Source organism: Hyperoodon ampullatus, assembly GCF_949752795.1.
Source record: "Hyperoodon ampullatus genome assembly, chromosome: X".
In the NCBI taxonomy this organism is placed as follows: domain Eukaryota; kingdom Metazoa; phylum Chordata; class Mammalia; order Artiodactyla; family Ziphiidae; genus Hyperoodon; species Hyperoodon ampullatus.
Genome location: NC_136913.1, coordinates 4652827 through 4675534, shown reverse-complemented (window position 1 = coordinate 4675534; position 22708 = coordinate 4652827). Strand labels below are relative to the sequence as shown.

Sequence of the window (22708 nt, the reverse complement as noted above, 5' to 3'; positions counted from 1 at the left end):
TCACCTATCTTGTCCCTCCCCTACCTCTCTCCGCTGTGGTACTATTAGTTCTCTGTAACTGTGAGTCTGTTTCTGTTTTGTTTTGTTTCACTTAATTTATTTATTTACATATTTTATTTATTTGGCTGCATTGGGTCTTCGTTGCTGCGAGTGCGGGCTACTCTTTGTTGCGGTGCGCGGGCTTCTCATTGCGGTGGCTTCTCTTGTTGTGGGGCATGGGCTCTAGGCACGCGAGCTTCAGTAGTTGTGGCAAGCGGGCTCAGTAGTTGTGGCACAGGGGCTTCGTTGCTCCGTGGCATGTGGGATCTTCCTGGACCAGGGCTCGAACCCGTCTCCCTTACATTGGCAGGTGGATTCTTAACCACTGTGCCACCAGGGACGTCCCAAGTTTCTGTGTTATATTAGTTTGAAATTTTGCCATTTGCAACAACATGGATAGACCTAGAGGGTAAATCAGAGAAAGACAAATAATGTAGGTTTTCACTTATGCGTGGAATCAAAAAAATAAAACGGACAAATCCATGTCTTTTTCTTTTGTTCCTCTATTCCTCCATCACTGCCTTCCTTCTTCTATGTTAACCAGATAGATTTTCTAGTGTACATTTTAAATTCTCTTGTCTTGTCATTTTTCTTTTCTTAGTGGTTGCTCAGAGTATTGCAGTTAACAACTTACACCCATCTGGTTTGTGTTAATACCAGCTTAATTTAAATAGTGTACAAAAACATTGGTCCTGTGTATCTCCTTTCCTATCCCCCTTTGTGCTGTTATTGCTGTAAAGATTGCATCTTCATATGTTATGTGCCCATCAACAGAGATTTATAATTATTGCTTTATACAGTTGTCTTTTAAATCAGATAGGAAAAAATGATTCACAAGCAAAAAACACATTTATCTTGTCTTTTATGTCCCCCAAGGGCAGAATCACCCCTGATTGTAAACCATCACTTCAAGGAATTAAAGGAAAAAGAAGGGTTATAGCATCACTATCCTTCATCTCATTTTAAAGTAACTTAGCGTAATTTTAGCATAATGTAGTAAGATTGACAGGGAAATTCTTGAATCGGTCATTGGGTAGTGAATCAAGAAACACTCGTGTATAAAACGTACTGCATTTTTAAGTGTTTCCAAATCTTGCTTGATGATACTTTCCAAGACAAAAAGTAAAAATTTATCATAGTTCCTGGGTTGCATGCCACGTTCAAGTTAGAACTTTTCTTGGTTTGGTAAGTTCTATTCAAATATGGAAAATAACGTTGATTGAGAAGGGAAATAGGTACAAAATCGTAACCTGACTCTAGGAATAGTTTCAGTTTGACCTTAGGAGAAGTCTTTTTGGAGAAAGTCATGGAGCATTGCCTGTACCCGGATTCACTATTGCAATTTTACGTGGGCTCCACAGCAAGGGGGGTTCCGTACTCTGAATACGCTGTCTTACATTGTACCTTGTGAATATACTTTAGTGTGTAAGTTGGTGATCAGAGTCCAACCCTGAGCCCGCCGTGGGGGCCCAGTCTTTCCCAGGCATCCCACGTGTAAGGGAGGCACAGCCCTGGAGCCCTACGCCCTCACGCTCAGCCATGCTCAGGCCGGTGTGGCCCCGCACAGAATCTGCAGCAGGATGACGCATGCTGATGGAGCCGTGATTCAGAAGCAGGGCCTGATAAGTGTGCTGTCCCGTGCAGTGCTGGCTGACTCCTTACACGAAACGGGAAGGCAGTCTTTAGTCAGCCTCTGCACTTTCTGAGATTCTGCTTGGAAACATCCACGTAGGAAACGTGAGAGAGGAAGGAAGGATACAGGAGAGGAGAGGGAGAGGTCATCAGCATCTGTGCCGAGAAGAAACTAATTGGAAAAGCCGTTTCTGCACATGTGGTCACATACACAGCATAGAGTGATTCACTCAGTGTCTATGTGGATTCTTTCCTCTTTTTAGGTATATCGGTTTTCTGCGCCAGTGAATGTAAAGACAGTATCTTGTTTGGTTGTTTTAATTCTTATCGGGGTATAGTTGATTTACAGTGTTCTTAGTTTGTGCTGTACAGCGAAGTGGATCAGTTATACATACACATATATCCACCCTTTTTTAGATTCTTCCCCACATAGGTCATTACAGAGTACTGAGTAGAGTTCCCTGTGCGGTATAGTAGGTCCTTGTTGGTTATCTGTTTTTTAAGTAGTGAGTATGTGTTAATCCCAAGCTCCTAATTGATCCCTCCCCGCCCCGGTAACCATAAGTTTGTAAAAACAGTATCTTAACCCCAGTATCTGCAGGATTGAAGCCTCACTGTCCTTTGGAGGGCTCAGCTGGAAGACCTTGTGGCTCTCCCGAATTCGTGGATCCCCACCAGGGCCTCCTTATCCTCCCTGCCGTCGCACAGCTGCAGGAGGGGCCCCCGCGCCGCGTGGCACGCAGAGCGCCCTCAGAGGGAGCAGCCCCGCCGTTCTGTCAGCCGCGTGGGCCTCCCCCAGCCCCAGCCCCTTCCGCGTGCCTCCGCCCCGCCCCCAGCCGCCGCCCTGCGGGACCTTTCCCTCCGAGGAGCCTCGCTGTCCTGTCCATGCACCGGGTGGCCATCCCCCTGGGGCCCAGGGCCCCTGCTCTGCTCTGAAGTCGCCCCTTCGAGCCCACTGCCCCATAAAGAGAAGTAGCAGAGGGGCGTGGCCTGCAGGCCTGACTCCTGCAACTGCCTGGAGTAAGTTGTGCCATCCCCTGCGGCTGCTCCCCGTGCCCTGTGTCCGGGGACAGAGGGGACTGGGGACATGTCCTCCCGAAGACAAGGCCCAGCTGGGGGTCCCTTCTCCTGCTGCTTGTGCTTCCGTTATGGACCATCCCCTCTCCCTGGACGTCCTCACGTGCACCCTCTGCAGACAGACCCTCCCAGAAAAGCCCCGCCTTACCTGCCCTTCTCCATCTCCCGCTGCGTCTCATGGGAACATCCTTGACGGAGCACATAACTCCGCTCTGGACAGTTTACATCGGATGGCGCCTTTCATCCCCCCGCCGCACAGCCTTGAGTGACAGGGAAACTGAGTTTCCAGTGCGCTTGTCCCTTTGACAAGGGGACACCTTCAGGAAGCAGCAAGGCCAGCACGCGAATCCTGGTTGTCCCCACTCACGGCACCTCCTCCATGGGCAGAGAGCTTCCCGAGGCTTCCAGGGTCCCCAGGACACCGTGCTTGACAAGACAGCACCTCACTCCGGGGAGGACACAGTCCCCTCCACTCCTGTAATTGAGGCAAGCTCTCCCTCAGCCTCCAGATTCCAGGGCGAATTTTCAGTAGCCTGATGGGGAACCCCCACTGTCACAAGCATGAGCGTAGCCCGCTTTTCCCTGGTCAAGCGACGGGCACGTGGAACTCACACGCCCACCTCCTGGATTTCCCTGCACAGAAAGACGTGTTGTGTGTGGTGTTCCGACTCAGCCTTGGTCTTGCATTTCTCAAGCGGCTCTACCTTCTACGAGTGAAAACAGCATCTTCCTTTTGCTTTTTCAGTTACAGATTCTGTTCGATTTTGCCGGACGCTGTTGCCTGTGTTTACTCTACCAGGTGGAAGAGCCCAGGGTTGCACTCGTAGAAAATTTTGGTGTAAGGTGAGAGGTTCTCTGCAGGAAAGGAACAGGCTGGTGTCCTGAGCCACAGGTCCCTGTAGGGATCAGTGACCTCATGGAACCCTCTGTGCCCACGTTTGGTCGATTCTGCTCCAAGTCTTAAGAGAAACCTTGGAGAGATCTTACCTTTGACAAGCCCTCAGCTGACAGCTCGCTCAGGGCAGGACTGGTAACCATGTCACTGAACCCCCTCACCTGAATAAGGTGTCTTCACGGTCAGCCAGTGCCCCACAGAAGTGGTGCTGCCATAAGCTTCTAGATTCGTCTTTTGCAACAGGAAGGCGGGAAACAGGGACACATCAAAAACCCGGAGCTTAGGTTTGCAAAGTGAGGGTGTACAGGGTTAGGGGGATGAAAATTTGTGAGCCCGATGTTGGCAGACACGAGCTCCTCCTAGGAGACACGGGTTTGCGTAGCGGCTGAGAGCATGCGTCAGCACATCCGAAGAGGGTAGGCCGACTCCTTCTCTACCTCCTGTTTGGCCCTGGACCACGTCCCCAAGCATCAGTCTGCCCGTCCAAAAACTGGGGATGGTGTAATCCTGTACATATCGGGAGGGTTGTCATGGATCTCAGGGGCACACAGATCCCATGGGAGGCGCCCACTGAGTGAGTGTTGGCCATTACTAATTACTTGAGTAGCCGTAGTGAGGATAGGAGACACTGTCATCTGACTGCCAGGAATGCTAACGAAACTTCGGTCCCGTGCTTCTGTCCCTCGAGCAGGCATCAGGCCGTTGTGGAGAGCTTGTGCAAACACACATTGCTGGTGCCCCAGGCTCTGTGGTTCCGTGGGTCTGGAGTGGGTCCGAGAATGCATTTCCCACCAGCTCCCAGGTGAGGCCCGTGCCGCTGGTCAGGGTCCCACACCTTGCAGAACCGCGGCTGAAGTCGGAGCGCCCTGCACCCGTGAGCTGTAGGAGTGTGTGCCAGGCCAAGTTAAAGTTCGGAGCTCCTGGGATTTTCATATGCAGACCGTGGTGTCAGCCCCGGATGGGCCATAGGTGAGCTCGCTGACCTGGAAGAAGTCATGGAAACTCAGTATGCCATGTTTAAAAGCTTAAAAACAGAAGTTAAAAAAAAGTTTAAAAAGAATCTCCTATTTTTAAGCTGTCCTGATAGCGTTTCTGTATCAGTAACATACTGTTAAATATCACAAAATAAGCGGTAAACTGTAAAGTGACTCCCATGGATGAGTTTGGGAGATGTTTAACTTGAAAAGCCCTTAACCATCACTACCAGATTCTACACTTACCTCCCTGAACTCCTCCCCATTTTAGAAGGTGTGTCTCCTAATCTTGCAGTTCGTCAGGGCTCAGTAAACATCCTCTCTGCTTCTTGCCCCCCTGCCTCTGACTTTGCCCGCCCTGCCCGTTCTGTATCCCCACCACTGCCTCTGGCTCCAGGGCCGGCCGTTGCCAGTGCCTCGCCTTTCCCGTCACTTTCAGTGTCTCTGAGGGCGGGAGGAAGAGCAGGGCCACAGGGTAGGTGATGGAAAAGCGGAAGACCGTGAACAAGGGAAAGCCTAGATGCGGGGGGTACATCACCAGTTTCGGTGGTGGAATGGAAAAGAAAAATAACTTTGGAGAACGAAACGTAGCTGAGCATTTCTGTTACCTCGCTGCGATCTAAGTAAAATATTGCAGAGAAGCTTCAGTTGTTGCCTTTTACCTTCTTTGTCTATGTTGTGCCTTTGCCTAAATACAAACAAGAACAAAAAACGAGGAGAGGAATTGTTTTTCCTGTGTTTTCCACGTGAAGTGCTTCACGTGGGGGTGGGTAGGTGGAAGGCCGTTTGTCCACACCCCTTGGCTAACTGGGGGCACCTGGAGTTGACCTGGCAGGTGTGCAGGGGCATCTGGGATTCGCCTGGAAGACTCATCATTGTTCGTGCTTGGCGTCCGGGGCGCTGGAACTGGTAGCTACTGCAGAGGTCACGTTTTTCTTGACGCCTCGTCGTGTGGGACGGTGCCCACCTGTCCTCCAGTCCTTCCGTGTGTGAGGGAGTCCTGCCATCACCCTGCCTCAGTCTGCTCCAGCTGCCCTAACACAAGTACACAGACTGGGTGGCTTACACAGCACGCGTGTTTTTCTCACAGTTCTGGATCTGGGGAAGTCCAAGACCAAGGTCAGGTGGATTTGGTGTCTGCGGAGAGTCCGATCTCTGTCCACAGTGCCTTCTGTGTCCTCACGTAACGGAGGGGGTTGGGGGGCTCTCTCTGTGGATCTCTTTTAGGAGGGTCCTAATCCTGTTCAGGGGGGCTCTGCCCTCATGACCTCACCACCTCCCAAAGGCCCCACCTCCTAGCAGCGTCCATCACATGGGGGATTAGCATTTAACATAGGAATTTAGGGGACACGCACACTGTGTGTAAGCAGCTACTTCCCTTGCCTGTCGGGGCCCCTCGGCAGGCAGCATGATGAGCCTCTCAGCGGCCCTCTGAGGATGGTCTTCCCGGCCTGCATCCCTTGGGCAGAGTCAGCCCCTGACCTCTGACTGTGGTGTCTGACCTTTTCATCTACTTCAGTAGTAAGGACTGAGGTAGAAGTCTTCCCAGTTTTATTTTTCAGAGGCCATTGTTCGCATCCATCAAGATGGTGTCTCCTCAGGGAAAGCTCATTTTATACCTTAAATCCTGAGAAAGTCTTGCTCTCTTCCTAGGCCAAAGATAGGGGACAACGCTGCTAAGTCCTCCCTCCTTGGGCACAGACGTCACGCTTTCTAAAAGACAGCCTTCCTTTTGGTTGACTGAGAGCCGTCTCACGCACCCTGTCCTTTGTCCCCCACGTCCTCATACTGATAGGCTGACCCCAGGAGTGTCTCTGTGTTCAGGAACAGTGCGGCCGCCTGGAATTCCAGGTACGTCTTCATTTTCTTGTGCTGCAAACACTGGTTCTCCTTGTTCTGAGCAGACCTTGAGAAGTGTAGTCAGGACACTTTGATCACATTGGACTCCAGCGGTAGTTTACTCTGCACGGATGCATCTGTTTTAGCATGTAATTCCCGTGATACCGTGTCCACACTCAAGGTAAGGAATGTAAGGATGCTGCTCCCACGAGTATCTTTGTGGCCCCCCGCGATCCCTCTCTGTCCGTGCCCCTGCCGCCGTAACTGTCAGTCTCCTTCTGAAACTACAGATGAGTTTGCACTTCCTGGGATTTTATATGGAATCATACAGAATGTACTCCTTTTTAATCTGGCTTCTTACATTGAGCATAATGTTTTTGAACTCATTCATGAGATTGAATGTTATTTTTTTTTCCTTTTTATTGCTAGTGATTGTATGATAGTTGTATACTTCTTGAGAAACTGCCAGACTGTTCTCCAAAGTGGTTTTTATGTTGGGCTGTGTATTACTTTTATTGCTGCTGTAAAAAATTATCACAAACCCTGTGGCTGAAGACCACACAAAGTGACGTATCTTTTAGTTCTGGAGGCCAGAAATCCACAAGCAGTCTTGGCCGGGCGAGAATCTAGGTGTTGACAGGGCTGCATTCCTTCTGGAGGCTCTAGAGGAGAGTTTTCTTGTCTTTCCGGCTTCTTCAGGTCACCCACCTTCCTCATCTTGTGGCCCTGCGTTGCCTGACCCCTGCTTCTGCGCTCACGTCTCCTCTGACTCTGACCCTCCTGCCTGCCTCTCAGAAGGACCCTTGTGATCCTGGAGACTCATCTCCCCACCTCAGGACTCCTACTTAATCACCCCTGCAAGGTCCATTTTGCCATGAAACCTCTTCAGAGGCACGTGCATCTTTGCGGGGCTGTTATTCTTAATACTGCAGGTTGTTTGTGTCACCACTGAGTTGTAAAGTGCAGTTCCTTATAGATTCTGCATGTAAGTTGTGTCTGTGTGTGTGTGTTTTCTCTCACTTTCTGGCCTGCCTTTTCTTTCTGGGGTCCTTTAATTTTGACGAAAGCCCCTTTATCCATGCGTTCTTGTAGGATTCTTACTGTGTGTTCTGTGTATGAAACCTTCGTAGAACCCATGGTTCCAAAGATGGTCTCCTGTATTTTCTTCCAGAAGTTTTATAGCTTTGGTTTTACATTTAGGTTTATGAGTCTAAGGGTCAGTGTTCATTTTTTTTTCCTCCAGTACAGATATTTTTCCATAGAGATACATATGATCCAGCAACATTTTTTGAACCAGTTCATTTTTAAAATGATTTCCTTAAACTTTATTATGGATTACCAGAAAAAAAAATTCTTGACTAATACCCATACCTATTAAAGGGAATAATTGACAACGCCAGTGAATCATGCTGAATACTAATCAAGATTTTTACTTTACAGGTGATCACTCAGCTAAATTATTATTACCGATCTTCATTTTAAGGAGTTATTATTTCTTCTTCACAGTTGAAAACTGATAGCTTCCAGCCACAGGAAACAGTACATCAGACTCTTAAATACTTTACCTCTAATCCTGCTAGAGCAAGCAAGCTGCTAATTTGAAGCACATATTACCGGGACTCGTAATTTCATGCTTGTTAATTACTCATTTCGGTCTTTTACATTCCTAAACACGAGGACGTGTTCCCTCTTACATGCAAGCTCATTTGTAAAGGTTAAACCGCACAGACTAGGAAAGCCTCTCCTGTGTGTATAAACAACATGCAGTGTTGGTGGCCCCTGGAGAGAGCACCTGAGTGCCCTCAGCGCGTGGAGACTTGCGGTGTTTGCTGGAGATGGCATCTGTGTTCTCCTCGTCTTGTTTTCTTTCTCCTCCCCAGAATGCCAGGCCTCTGCGTTCGGTGTCTAACGTAGCCTCTGCCTGGCATCCCTTTTCAGGTCTGAGAGGACATTCCTGGACTTCCAGGTCCTTGCGCTTAGCAGAGGACCACATACCAGTAGGTCTGAGCTGAGAAAAATACCCTGATTTACATACTGCCTTTTCTCTACCACTCTTTCTGCAAATCTTCCCTTTACCTTTGCAGGTATTTGACTATTCCTTTTTTTTTTTTTTCCCCCAAGCAAACTTTAATAAGCTTTTCAGTCCTAATCACTGAGTCCTGTATTTAACTTGGCAAGGATGTTTCTGTCTCACTTAACCACGTTTTTTCAGTGCCTCTCACAGAGAATGTGCCCGAAGCACCTGTGTGAAGAGGAATGCTTCACCCGGGGGAGAGGTGAACGGAGCTAGGTAGGGAGTGGGGTCCTGCCTCCGTCTGGGAACGTGCTGAGGGTGGGTTTGTGGAGGGTCAGGTGGCCAGGAGGAGACGTAGGGCCATCCATGCAGGGCCCGTGGGTCTTTGACCGGCTCAGTGCCTGTCTCTCTTAACGGGACTGGAATGTCTGGGGCATCCCGCACAGTCTCCGCAGCTGCTCTCCTCACCCGGGGGCTTTCCACAGTGGCGTCCTGTCCTGGAGACGGAGCCGTCTGCCCCCTGCGGGTGGGACCCTTGTCCTTCTCGGGCCGACGCAGCCTGCCGGGTGGCTGTCTCGACTCGGAGGACAGTGGCCTCTGGACCTTGGACTCCCAAGAGTGAGAAAGCAAGCAGCTGGCAGATGCCTTACGCTCGAGAGACGGGACGTGCCAGCCGTGCACCGACCCACAGCCTCCCGAGCATCCGGACCACAGGCCCTGCAGCGATCAGTGGTCCGCGCCTGCAGTTTCCCACATGGGACGGGCCAGGGAAAGCCAGATAGATACGCCCCCAAACCAGCCATGCCGCGTGCCCCGCTTATGGTAGCCACCTCCTGGGCTCCCGCCCTGCAGCCGGCCCCCTTCCCGGGAGGGCTGTCCACTACCCTGCCGGCCTTTCTGCCACTGCTCAGCCAAGCGCTGGCGGAGTCTTCCTGCGGAGAGCTAGGCGTAGGCACCTCCGCTAGCGCTCACCACCGGCGGGTCCTCCTTGGCTCCCGGAAGGGCCTTTTGTCCTGTAGGGCCTCCTGCCTCAGGCTGTGCCCCCGCCAGCCCCTCTCAGAACCTGGTACGTCCACACCTTCTTCTGCCTTCCTCCAGATCCACCGGTGCCCTTCCACCACACCTGGGGTGACCGGCACCTTTAGCAGGTACCTTCTTCCGCCTTGGCCTTGCTCGTCACAGCGGCCGGTCAGGCTGGTGGATGCCCTGGCCGGCTGGCCCGGCAGGGGTATGGCAGAGGCAACTCGGAGCCAAGCATGGCGCCGATAGAGGCTCTGGGCTTCGTGCCGTGTGCCGGGAGCATGGAGTACAGCAGCTGACAGCTGTTGCAGAAACACTTTTCGCCGTGAGTGTGCTAGAAATTATTAAGCAAGCTGGGCCGCCCTAAGAAGTCAAGAAAAGCCCTGGGCAGCCCCTGACAGCAGAGCCCGCCAGGTCAGATGGCTCATCTCCTGTCTTCTTGAGAAGCGCCAGCCACGTTTGCAGGCTCTTGTCATCTAGAGCTTAGGCTGTAGGATGGGTGTGCCACTTGACCTAAGGGTCCATTTTTGGGAACGGACGCTTATTTTCCAGTGAGGTCCTTCATCACTGGAGGAAGTCAAGGATCCCCTGCTGGAAAGCGCAGAGAGCCAGTGTGTCGGTCTCAGTGGTCGTTCTCAAACCCAGGGCCCCAGCAACAGCTGTTGCTTCCTGTTCTGTGGTCCCAGGGCTGGAAATCCTTCTTCTTCTCGATTTCCACCTGGGAGAGAGATGAACCAGTTCACTAATCCTTTCAGTATAGTATGTTCCATTAAGTTGTCTGTAGTTTACTGCAAGCTACATGTTTCTTCAAAAGAAAAAAAAGTTTAAGTATGCATGGGATGCAATACAGAGGAAAGTGTAAATAGATTACTTTTTCTTTAATTTCTGCTAATAGATCTATGCGTGTAATCGTTAAAATCAAGCTTTTCTTGGTTAAACTTGATCTGTTTTTAAAATCGCTGACTGCAGAGCACAGGGCTTTGGTAAAAACAGGTCAGGTCAGTGGTTCTCTGCCGTGTTTAGCACGCACACGCTAGTTTCCTGCTGGTGGGAGGGGGAGGTTGATAAAACACACAGCGCTGGGCCTCACGCAGTTTCTACTCAGTAGATCTGGGGTGAGGCCCAAGTATTTGCATTCCTGATGCTCTTGGTCCAGGGACCACACTTTGAGAACCAGTGGGTTAGAGAAACCAGTGGTAGGTGAACAAAATAAGTGAATTTTTTCAAGGAGTGTATTCAGTGATTGATTACCTACTATATACTACTACGGTGGCTTAGAAAAATGGCACCACCACTTTGATCAAAATGTACCGTGTGCCGCCATTTTATCGTTAAAGCCGTTTCACATGTAAACTACATAGCTTTCACCACATTGAAGAAGACTGCTCCATTTCTGGGTGAGAGGAAGCATGGAGCCGGCTACATCCGTCTGCTTCCTCTTCTACAAGTTCCTGTTTGCCAGACAGTGACAGTTTGATTTTAGCCCAAGATGGGCCCTTCCGCCTTTCCACGTGGAAAGGTATGTTGTATCGTTAAGGAACTATCTGTAGCACAAAACAGTGTCTTTAGGTCACCTTCCCCCTCCTTTTTTTTTTTAGTAATTGGAAAGTAAGACTATTCTCAAGATAGATTAAGTTCTGAGAAGCATTATCTCACTTTGTTCAAGGTGTACAGGATATGGAAGGTGTAAGTTGACCGGAGAGCAGTAATCAATGTGGGTCCACAGTCCGTTTCCAAAACCGGAGGAGCCAGTTGTATTTCGATTTTTAAATTATTATTTTAAAGAGGAATGCATTGGGGCTTCCCTGGTGGTGCAGTGGTTGGGAGTCCTCCTGCCGATGCAGGGGACATGGGTTCGTGCCCTGGTCCGGGAGGATCCCACATGCCGCGGAGCGGCTGGGCCCGTGAGCCATGGCCACTGGGCCTGCACGTCCGGAGCCTGTGCTCCGCAACGGGAGAGGCCACAACAGTGAGAGGCCCGCGTACCGCAAAAAAAAAAATAAAAGAGGAATGCATTGATTCCATGATATGTACGCTCTGGTGGGGGGCCCGGCGGTGGCCTGGGGCAGTGTCCGTAATCCAAAGCCTGTTGGTGTTTATGGATTATGGGGCTGGGGACACGGCGTCAGTGTGCCTGTCCGAGGCCGGGCGGTCAGTTAACAAGTATTTGTGAAGCTAGGGAATGTGTAACACTGTGGGAAGGAATCCCAAATGGTTACCACTTCCTTTTAAAGTGAAGCACCTGGAACGAGTCCCTGTGACTTGTCAGATGCAGCAGCCCTTGCCGTTTTGGGAGCTGTGGTGTGCAGGCAGGGAAAGCAGAGCTTGTTGTCTCCTCTGAGGTCACAGATGCTCCCTGACCGCCTTCCGCGGAGCCGCTGCAGGGCGCGTGCGCCCCAGACGGCCCTAGAGGCGGGGAGGCCGGGCCGGGCGCCGTGCTCATGGCTGCGCGCCGGTTACCCGCTCAGCTGACGCAGGCGCCTAGCAGGTGTGTGCCTGTGGGAAGACCCCCCAGGATGCAGACGGGTAAGCTGAGGCCCAGCAGGGCGCCGAGCACGTGTCCTGAGTTCCCAGCAGCTGGCCAGCTGCGGGCAGGGCCTCCAACCCAGGCCAGCCGGGCTTCCGAGCGCGGCGCCGGCTCCCAGCCCAGAGTGCTGCGGTACGCCTGGGCCTGCGGGTGGCCGCTGCTCCCCACGGTGCCCCCGGCAGAAGCCGCAGGTCACCGAGGCGAAGCAGCTCCTCCTGGGACGTCCAGCCAGAACGTGGCCAGGCTGGGGATCCGCTGCTCCTCTCGGATCAGGACGCCCTTGCTTTGTGTCCGTGGGGCACAGAAACGGAGGCGGGTGGGCAGAGAAACCAAGGCGGCTCTTGCCCTACGTGCTTCTTACTCTCGGGTTGATTGAGGGTTTTGCTATTAAATCATGCAGATCATGCCTTTACCACTGGATTAGGTGCAGCTTCGTGCAAGAGAGAAGTGGGGAAATACGCTCACCCCTTCCGTCTTCATAAGCTGAAACACAAACGGATACCGTCCTCAGAGCCTGGGATGGACTCAGCCAGCATTTAAATATGTTCTCGATGATAAAAGCTGTTGCTAAGCATAGCACAACGACAGAAGCTCAGCCTCAGACGAAACAGAGAGGCCTTCCAGGTGTGGTGATGCCTTTTATAGTAACAGTTCAGTGACCCTAAACGTCAGTGCCTTCTGTTTTCCCACCTGGGGACCCAGCCCGCAGCTCGGACGAAAATGCCAACCTCTGGGCTGTCTGTCTGCTCACCTCCCTCACCCCCCCACCCCCCACCGCCATCCGATGCCCTCCTGTCACTGCGGGCCTAATCCCTTCATCTGCACCTGCTGGGACTGCTGCCTGGATCCTATCCCCGCCGCCACCCAGGGCTGAGGTTCTCGTGTACCTGCAGTATTTTCCTAACACACCTGAGGAAGGGAGCAGCTTGTGTGCACGTAGCCTGTGGAAAACCACGTGAGTTTCCTGTGAAAAATAACCCAGAAGCACGGCGCAGAGCACAGCTACTTTATGCGGCTTCATTTTAGTGCAGCTTCTGGGGAACCTTTTCCTTCCAAAACGCTGTGCCTTTCACCGGTCGTACGCCGTCAGCGGGCGTGCTCGTTGCCGGGTCTGAGGGGTTCGTCGAAGCGTTCGGATCCTCGGTTATTCCACCGAGGGTTTGGGGTGATTTTATCTAAATGGTGAAGAAAAGTGGCTGTCGGCACAGTCTCCTACAGATTTATCATCCCACCGTTCTGTGCCTTTTAAATTAAAAGCTTCAGCTTTAAATAAACGCTGCTTGAAGCATTTTTAAAGAATACAGCAGTTTTCTGTCTTCAGAATTGGTCTTTTTTCATGCTCCTTTCTCCTTCCCCGTCCACTTGCTTCAGCACAAGTCCCTCATGTTAACTCCCCCGACCGGCTTCTGCTGCTTTTCCTGGCACTCCCTACCTAGCCTTCGCAGACCTGTTGGTGGTTTCTCACTCGCTTGGTGCCGATGATGTCTTTTTGTCAGTCTTTCTCTCTCAGCCGCTAGAAGAAAAGTGCTCACGTGTAGAAAGTAACGTGTACAGCCTCCCTGCCAGTCGACCCATCTCCCCACCCCAAGAGCCCTCCGTCTGTGTCCCCTCCCAGGCGAGAAGCATGTCAAAGAGCATGTGTTACAGGCAGCCCTCCTCTTTGTGCAGCGGAGGGGTGGACCAGCCCAGGACTTCTTTAGGGAGATTAAGTGCAGCGTGGGTTCTAGAAAAACTAGAACCACTCAGGTTATTATGCCAACGCTGGCTGCTTCTACCATGGAGCCCGGGAAGACTTTTCTTCAAGTCCCACCTTCTTGTGTACCAAAAAAAGTAAAGGAAACAAAAGCCGGAATTTATTACCCAGCCCAGGGGTCATGCCCAAGCACAGTCTGGCGAGTATGTCTGAGGGTGGAAATGTGAGATCTGCTTGTTGTGTGTCTGATACCGTCCCCCCCAGAGTCCAGCCCCTGGTAGGACAGTGAGGACCCCAAGAGTTAAAGCGCTGAAGATGAGCTCTGCGTACTTGATACGCAGCTGTAGATGATCTTGCCTCGAAACGCAGAGGAGGAAGAAAAGCTCGCTCTTCTGTTGCTGGTCATCCTCAAGGCTGAAGCATGCCACCGTGGGGCTGAGGGCCCAGGGCTTGTCCGGGGAAGCAGCCTACAGGGAGGCCCTAGCACGACACACTTAGCGGGTGGGGAGGGGAAGGGCAGGTCAGCTGCCGGGAGAAGCAGCCACGGGGTGGGTGGCGGCCTCCTGGGACTGATCCCTTCGCCACAGAGCGTCAGCATCCAGGTACGTTGCAGGAAATGCCGCCGCTGTTGCAGGAAGGCTTGGTGGGGGAAGCCCCCCGACACACACGCCCGATGACACAAGTGCCGTGAGGGAGCTGGTCCCCGGAGAGGAAACGAGAAGCACAGGTGTTCGGTTTCCTACTCAGAGTCGCGCACAAGTGCCTGACCTCGCGTAGGCGCTTCACCGCTGCGCCCGCGGCCAGGCGCTCCTGCCGGGTGGGAGTGGGTCCTCGGGGCCCTGAACGCACCCCTAACGGCGGAGGGCTCGCACGCAGACCCTTGCGTGCTGCCGTCACAGGGCACGCTTGGGAGGACCCGCTCAGGGCGTCTGGTGCGTGCTCAGGCCCAGATGCGTGCGTGCGCGTAGACAAGGCAGTGTCACGGTAATAGAGACTTCCTTTCTGGGCCAGCCCGTAACGTTCCCGAGCAGCAGAGAGCAGGCCGCCCAGGGCATCGTCTGGTCCCCGTGGCCTGAGAACGTCTCCCCCACGTCCATAGGCCTCCCCGAGAGAGCTTTCTGCCCTGAACTTGACCTGCACTGTGAACACACGTGCCTCTCTGATGTAGACTTGGCATTACCACCGCGCGCACCCTAAAAGCCTCTGTGTCTTCGTCTCACTGTGTCTGCAGATACTGAACGGCTGTACTCAGTGGTGTTTGAGGCCGTCTGCGGTCGCTATGGGAAGAAATACAGCTGGGATGTGAAGTCCCTCGTTATGGGCAAGACGGCGTTGGAGGCGGCCCAGATCATCGTAGACACCCTGCAGCTCCCGACGTCCAAGGAGGAGCTGGTGGAAGCCAGCCAGGCGAAGCTGAAGGAGGTGTTCCCCACCGCCGAGCTCATGCCAGGTGCCGCCCTCTGCCATCCTCGGCATCGTGTCTCTCGCCTTAGTAGTGACTCTAACAGACTCATGCGGGGCATGCTAGGGTTGTCCTTTGGTCTTGATAACTTCTTGGAAAATTCTCTTCCTTGTGAGGCTCAGAGGGACTAGAGAGAGAGTTTGGTGGATGCTGTCGTATGCTGCGATTCAATCTTGTCTTTTTAAAGGCTTCTTAAAAGAATATACATTCCTTTCACTGACTCCTGAGGTCCAAAAACATTTGCATTTTGTTTGCATCGGTATTATGTAAAGATTACATTCCTGACAGAAGCCTTTTTCTTTTCACAATCAGGTAACACGACTAAGGTTTCAGCAGCTATGCAAACTTTAACATGTTGATGATAAGCACTTAAATCTCCCCAAAGAAGTTTAATTTTTTTTTTTTAAGTTAAAGGCATAATTCTGTTCTGACATGTATGTTTGTATGGCCTTTATTGCTCTCTTTACTTGTTTTCCTTTGAAAGGGAAGATGATTTTTCTCCCTTGGGGCATGTTAACTGAAGGTTGATCACAACAGAATTGCCCGCTGGTTCTTACTACAAGTGAGAAGGTCAAGAACGTTCTAGATTACAGGGACAAAAAATGCTTAAAAATGAAGTCTTATTTTAAGATTCTTCTAGGAGAAAAGGTGAATACTCAGTCTTTAGAATTCCTGGTGCTAAGGGAGAAAACGTTTACAGTTAAAGCAGTAATTTTGGATTCAGAATTGTATTCATATGAGCCATCATCATTTTTGAAACATGTGTTGTTATCTATATTTGTACACATATCCAGAGGGGCAGATTGCGTTCTCCCTGGAACCAGAGAATTTTCTGTCAAAGGGCCCTGCTGATACCAGCCTGGGTCGCACAGAAACCACGTGGACTGTTCTTGGATTACACCCACACACCCCTCGCGCACGGGTACAAGCACCGCGATTCACACTCCCTCCATCAGCTGCCTCTGGGCTGTTTGCACACCCAGTAATCCTGACAAACTTTAGTGATGGAAACGCATCCATACCTCACCAGAAACAGCTTAAAATTTACCAGCTTATCCACGTTTAAGTGTACAGTTCGGTAGCGTTAGGAATGTTGACGTTGTTGGGTAACCATCGCCGTTCCACCCCTCAACCTTTTTACCTTGCAAAGCGGAAACTCTTTCCCCATTAAACCCTAACTCCCATTCCTCCCGCTCTCCAGCCCCGGCGCCCACCCTCCTTCTTTCTATCTCTGTGAACTTGAACTGCTCTAGGTGCCTCATACAGTATTTGTCCTTCTGTGACTAGCTTTTTAAATTTAGCATCGTGTCTTCAAGGTTCATCCATGTTGTAGCATGTGATTTTCTCCCTTTCAAGACTGAATCATATTCCACTGTACAGACCACATTTTGTTTATCTCTTCATCTGTCTATAGATAACTGGGTTGCTTCCACCTCTTGGCTGTTGTGAAAACCACTGCTGTGAGCACGTATATACAAATATCTCTTCAAGACCTTGCTTTCATTTCTTTTGGGTGTGGTCCCAGAAGTGCGATTATTGGATTATAAGGTAATTCTGTTTTTAGTCTCTTGAGGCTCCACCATAATTGTCTTCTATACTGGCTGTACCATTTTGTTCTTCCTCCAATGGCCCACAAGGGTTCCAGTTTCTTCACATTTTCACCAGCACTTGTCATTTTTTGTCTTTTTGGTAGTAGTTGTCCTAACGTGTGTGAAGTGATTATCTCTTGGTTTTGCCTTTCTTTAATGATTAATGACGCAGAGCATTGTTCCATATGTTGTTAGCCGTTTGTATGTCTTCTTTGGAGAAATGTCTATTCAAGTCCTTTGCCCATTTTTTAATAGGGTTATTTGTTTTTTTCTTGTTGAGTTCTAGGAATTCTTCATAAATTCTGGATATAAACCACTTATCAGATACATGATTTGCAAATATTTGCTCCCATTTCATAGGTTGCCTTTTCACTCTGTTGACTGTGTCCTTTGATACACAGAACTTTTTAAGGTTGATGTACTCCCATTTGGCTGTTTCTGCTCTTGCCTGTGCATTTAATGTCATATCGAAGATATTAAAAAAATCCTGTGTCATAATGCTTTTTCCCCATGTTTTCTTTCAGGAATTTTATAGTTTTAGCTCTTACCTTTAGGTTTTTAATCCATTTTGAGTTAATTTTTGTGTGTGGTATAAAGTAAGAGTTCAGCTTTGTTCCTTGCACGTGGATATCCACTTCCCCCAACACAAGTTTGTTGAAGAGACCATCCTTTCCCCATTTTTGAGTGGTCTTGGTAGCCTTGTTGAAGATCATTTGGCCATATGTGTGAGGAGTTCTTTCTGGGCTCTCTGTTCTATCCCATTGGTCTATATGTCTGTGTTTATGCTAGCACCACACTGTTTTGATTACTGTACCTTTGTAATGTGTTGTGAAATCAGGTAGTGTGAGATTGTCCAACTTTGTTCTTGTTTTCCAAGATTGTTATGGCGCTTCAGGTTGCATTGTGAGTCCATATAAATGTTAGGATGGATTTCTGTATTTCTACAAAAATTGCTGTTGGAGTTTTGATATGGATGGCTCTGAATCTGTAGATCGCTTTGGGAAGTATGGACATTATAACAGTATCAAATCTTCCAGTCCATGAACATGGGATGTCTTTCCATTTATGTGTGTCTTCTTTATTTGTGTCTTATTTATTTGTTTCTTCCAGCAGTGTTTTGTTGTTTCAGTGTACAAGTCTTTCACCTTCTTGGTTAACTTTTATTTCTTTTTGATGCTATTGTAAATGGAAGCGTTTAAATTTTCTTTTCAGGTTGTTCATCGTTAGTGTATAGAAATGCAACTGATTTTTGCATGTTGATTTTTGTATCCTGCAATGTTGCTGAATTTGTTTATTCTAACAGTTTTGTGTATGTGTGTGGAATCTTTTCTACGTATAAGATCATGTCATGTGCGAACAGATCACTTTTTCCTTTCCAACGTGGATGCCTTTTATTTCTTTTTCTTGCCTGATTTGCTCTGGCTAGGACTTGCAGTGCTGTGTTGAATAAAAGTGACAAGAGAAAGCATGTTTTCATGTTCCTGATCCCAGAGGAAAAGCTTTCAGCCTTTTCACATCGAGTAATGATGTTGCTGTGGGCTTTTCATATATGGCCTTTATTATGTTGAGGTAGTTTTCTTTTATTCTTAGTTTAAGTGTTTATATCATGAAAGGGTGCTGAGCTTTGTCAAATGCTCTCTCTGCATCAGTTGAGATGACCATGTGGTTTTTGTCCTTCATTTTGTTAATATGGTACGTCACATTGATTTTTGTATGTTGAACCATCCTTGTGTTCCCCCTTGGTCATCGTGTTTAATCCTTTTAATGTGCTATTTAAATAAGTTCGCTAGTATTTTGCTGAGTATATTTGTATCAATTTCTTGCAGTTTCTTTGTTTGGCTTTGGTACTAAGGTAATGCTGGCCTCATAGAATGAGTTTGGGAGTATATCGTCTTCTTCAATTGTGGGGAAGAGTTTGAGGAGTATTGGTATTAATTCTTTAAAATTTGGTAGAATTCTCCAGTGAATCCATTTGGTCCTCTTTTCTTTGTTGGGGAGTTTCTGATTACTGAATTAATCTCCTTAATAGTTACAGGTTTGAACAGACTTTCTCTTTCTTTTTGCTTTGATCTTGATAGGTTGTATGTCTCTAGCAATTTATCTATTCTAGGTTATCCAATTTGTTTGCATACAATTTTTCATATTATTCTCCTTTAATCCCTTTTATTTTTGTGACATTGGTTTTAATGCCCCATCTTTCATTTCTGATTGTAGTTATGAGTCCTTTTTTTTTTTTTTCTTAGTTAATCCAGCTAAGGATTTGTCTATACAGTTCATATTTGACCTGGAGTCTCTTTCACGGTTTAACATACAAAGCACCTGCGATGTTTTAGGACTGTAAATATCCTTTTTCTTCCTTATCCACGTGAGCCTTTCAAGTGGTTTTCCTTCTAGAATTTTTGTCCTATAGTCTAGGAATTACTTGAGATATGTTATACTACAATTCCAAGGAAATATGATGTCTCATTCAGCTAGTCTGGTTGTTTGGCTGGATTGCCAACAAGTCTGTCTTATGAAATCTGCTTGGTGATCCAGTCATTGTAGTATCGTCGTTTGTCTCTCCCAGTGACTAGGTATGAGTTAAGTAAGGTGCTCATCGTAGGCAGCAACAGAAGCGACCTGAATCCAGACACCTCCACCGTAGACGTGAGGCAGGAACTAGTTCTCCAAAGACAGTTAGTCCTACAGAACTCACCCGGATGATTCTTCTTTCTGTGCTACTTCACCTCTTCTAGACAAGAGGGGTACAGGACCTCTTTATTTACTGATGGATCAAGGTTATGAATCTGGCTTTTTAGCCTAAGAATTTTTGTGTATACTTAAACTTCTACTAGCCTCACAGATGAGAGTAAGGACTTATCAGTGGTTCTAAAGTGTCTCCTTGAAAACATGAGGTCGTTTCCACACACATAACTGGGAGGTGTGCTAAGCATGAGAAGATGACAAGAGCATAAAGAAAAGCCCAAGAACGCACCGGACATGTAAAATCGTGCTGGGATGCTGCGTGAGACCAGGGACCGAGGTCAGAAGGTGCCACTGGACATTCTGAGTGGGTTAGGATGACCAGCAGTATTTGGTAATTATACGTACCCCAAAGGGGAAGAAGAACAGGAGGACAAAAGCAGGATGGACTGTGGAGCCGAAGGAAAGGCTGTGTGGAAACCCAGACCCGGAAGCACACTTCCTTAGAGTTTCTGTTCTATAACATGTACGTCACAAAAACAGTAAGGACAGAGATCAAGTTGTCTACCCAAAAAGATGTGCTTTGCCCCCTAGTTTCCGCCCCTGCGGCATTCCTCCCATCGCCTCTTTTATCTGAGCCAAACCTGAATTCCACCGGAAAGGTGACCTCCTGGGGAGTCCAGGGTGTGGTGACTCTAAGTAGAAAAAGTCACCACTGCCCTCTTTCTAGGTCTCGGTTTTCATCTTGTTCACTTACCACTTTGTTACCATCATGCAGCTGTGGATGATAGCATAACCCTTGACTTTCATTTCTTTTCTTTCTGAAGGTATTTTCTGGTGGGGCATTTTAGGTTGTGGAAGGCATCTTGAGCCTGTTAGAAAAGGAGGCTGTCTGTAGGGATGGTCTATAATTAATTCAATATCCTTCATTTTGAGAATGAAGCTCTCACTTCAGGGAGAGAGCTGTGGCCCCAGCAGGTACTTAGCAAGGAAGGCATGGCAGTTTGCCAAGGGCAGCAGGCCCTGATTATGATGCAGGCATGTCTGCCTGGGCCAGTCACCAGGGGAAGCAGACCCTGATTATGACGTAGGTGTGCCCCGCTTGGGCCAGGCACCAGGAAATTAGCCCCTGATAGTGACGTGGGTGTGTCCTTGCCTGGGTCCAGCCACTTGGAAGGTAGGGCTGGCCCATGGGGCTTGAAGGCCAGGCATAAGTGACTTGATTCCCTTCCTATCAGCAGCCTAATGACTGAAAGCTTTGGATGCCTCTCCTTGAAGTGGGTCATGAATGATCTAGGAGGGAAATACTTTTGACCAGTATGTTCTGTAGGCATGTACCACATGCCTTAGTGATGAAATATAGGGTGTACGTCAGAGAAGGGTCTAATTATTTTCTGGGTAGAGACATCTTCTGAATCGTGGCACAAATTTTTGACAAGAAGTATTGAAATGTTTGTGGCCTAACCTAAGAAAAACTTTTGCCATGGGACGTAAGGAAACCTTTTTAACGGGGTCCCCATGAAGGATGCTGGTACCTCCGTTGTATTTTGAAGCATATTTCTTCAGTCATGGATTCTTTGAGGTGGATGAAATGATGTATTTTGGCATAATTCAGCGAGAGTAACTGGTGTAGAAGGCCAGTCATGAAGTCGGTGCCTCTTCTGGTCTGAAACCCCCCGGAAGGTTCTCCTGTTGGCCTGGCTCTCTACTTTTCCTGCTCTTTTTCACGGGCTGGGATGGGGGGATTTCCCACGGAAGAGCCCAGGGCATGGCATCTGGGCCGGTGGACAGGAGGGGGACGAGGCCGAGCCCAGGAGCGATCGCCCACGCGCTGCCCGTCACACGGGCCCCTGGGAGGTGCCAGCCCCCCCCGCCCTTCCCCCCGCCGCACCGCCCTCCCTCGGGTTTTTCTCTCCCCTCCTCCTGCTCTGGAGGTCACCCAGCAGAAGAGCGGAAGTGCACGCTGATCCCTGGCCCCCTGGGCAGCTGAGGCTGTGGTGCCCAGGCCTCTGCGGCTGGGGGGCGGCTGGTCCCCGCTCCCCCGTCAGCGGAGCCTCCCTGTGCTCTGCAGCCCCAGGTCCTCTCAGGAAACCAGGAACTCGGCCGAGTCCACCGTGGAGTGCGGCCCCCCGACATAAGCTGGAGAGCAGCCCACGTGGGGACTCCCGGGGCTCAGCAGGTACGTGCGCTCTCCTCCCGGAGCGCCCCTGAAGACCGCAGCCCAGCCGCGAAGTGGACAGCGCTCTCCGCGGTGTGGGCCCCGGCCCCAGTTGTACCCAAGCCCGTTTCTTCTCTGCCAGCCTGCTTTGGCCTGGGTAATTATGTCCGTCCCCACCCCCGCACCCTCCGCCTTTTGCTTCTCTCTCCTACTTGATTCTTCATGTGTCTTATGCCCTTAGTCCCCCGTGGCTGTGAGCAGACATGATCGGCCCCTGCCTCCCCACTTTCTGGACATACGGTCCACCGTCCTGGCAAGAAGGCACTCATTTCCTTAGGGTCATCCTGTCATTTTCCTCTTCCTTTACTCAATCCTTAAGGGCATCTGGTGCTGAGTGGCTGCTCATGGGCACATTAAAGAAAGGTGTGTATAATCAGCTTAGGACACGTGCATATCCATTTAAGTGGACATCTACAGTAACGTATAGTTTTACATCAAAAAGAGAAATTCAGAAAAGAGTGGTGGAAGGGGAGTGGAGGAAAATAAAGCAGAATGTTCTCGGAGCAGTGGCAGCTTTGTGCTGGCGACGGGGGCTTGAACTTTGGGGAAACTGCGGAGAGCACGTGAGATAGAGGCGGCTCGAAGCTAAGCCTCTTACTGCTGATGTGCTTGAGGAATGGGCAAGGACTTTGGCTCAACTAGGTCTTTAGTCTTGAGCTAAGCTGTCTGCTGCTTCTAGAACCAGTGGGAGTTTTGAAGAGATGATGTGCCAGAGGGAAACCTATGTGGGGTGGGGGTGGGAATTCCTCTGGGTTTATGGCACATGATGACAACAGCAGGGGAGAGTTAGCCGGGAGGACGGCCAGGCTAGGAGGGCTTGACCTGAGGTGGAGTCAGAAGGTCTGAGTGGACCACAGTCCCGCGTGAGGTGACAGTGTGACGTGGTACTGGCAAAAATTGAGAAACCAGGACTGGAACTGAAGTTTCAAGTCATTATTACTTAAGCACCGAAGCTGTAGAATTGCAAACGTAAAAAGAATCCAGCAGGCAGCACATACGGAGAGAAGGTGTGAGTCTCAGGTTACGCATAGCTTTTCTCATCGTGAA

General features: G+C 49.7%; 1 protein-coding gene across 2 annotated transcripts in view; it reads left to right on the top strand.

Annotated features, from left to right (window-relative positions):
- PUDP (pseudouridine 5'-phosphatase) overlaps positions 1–22708 on the top strand; it is a gene marked incomplete at its 5' end in the record, with an annotated part of 69209 nt that overhangs the window by 18201 nt on the left and 28300 nt on the right. Inside the window, one exon of one of the 2 annotated variants that reach the window (XM_079728341.1) lies at positions 14942–15160. In XM_079728341.1, coding sequence (XP_079584467.1) covers positions 14942–15160 — 219 coding nt within the window. The remainder of the gene's footprint in view (positions 1–14941; positions 15161–22708) is intronic. The other variant, XM_079728340.1, reaches the window with a different exon arrangement.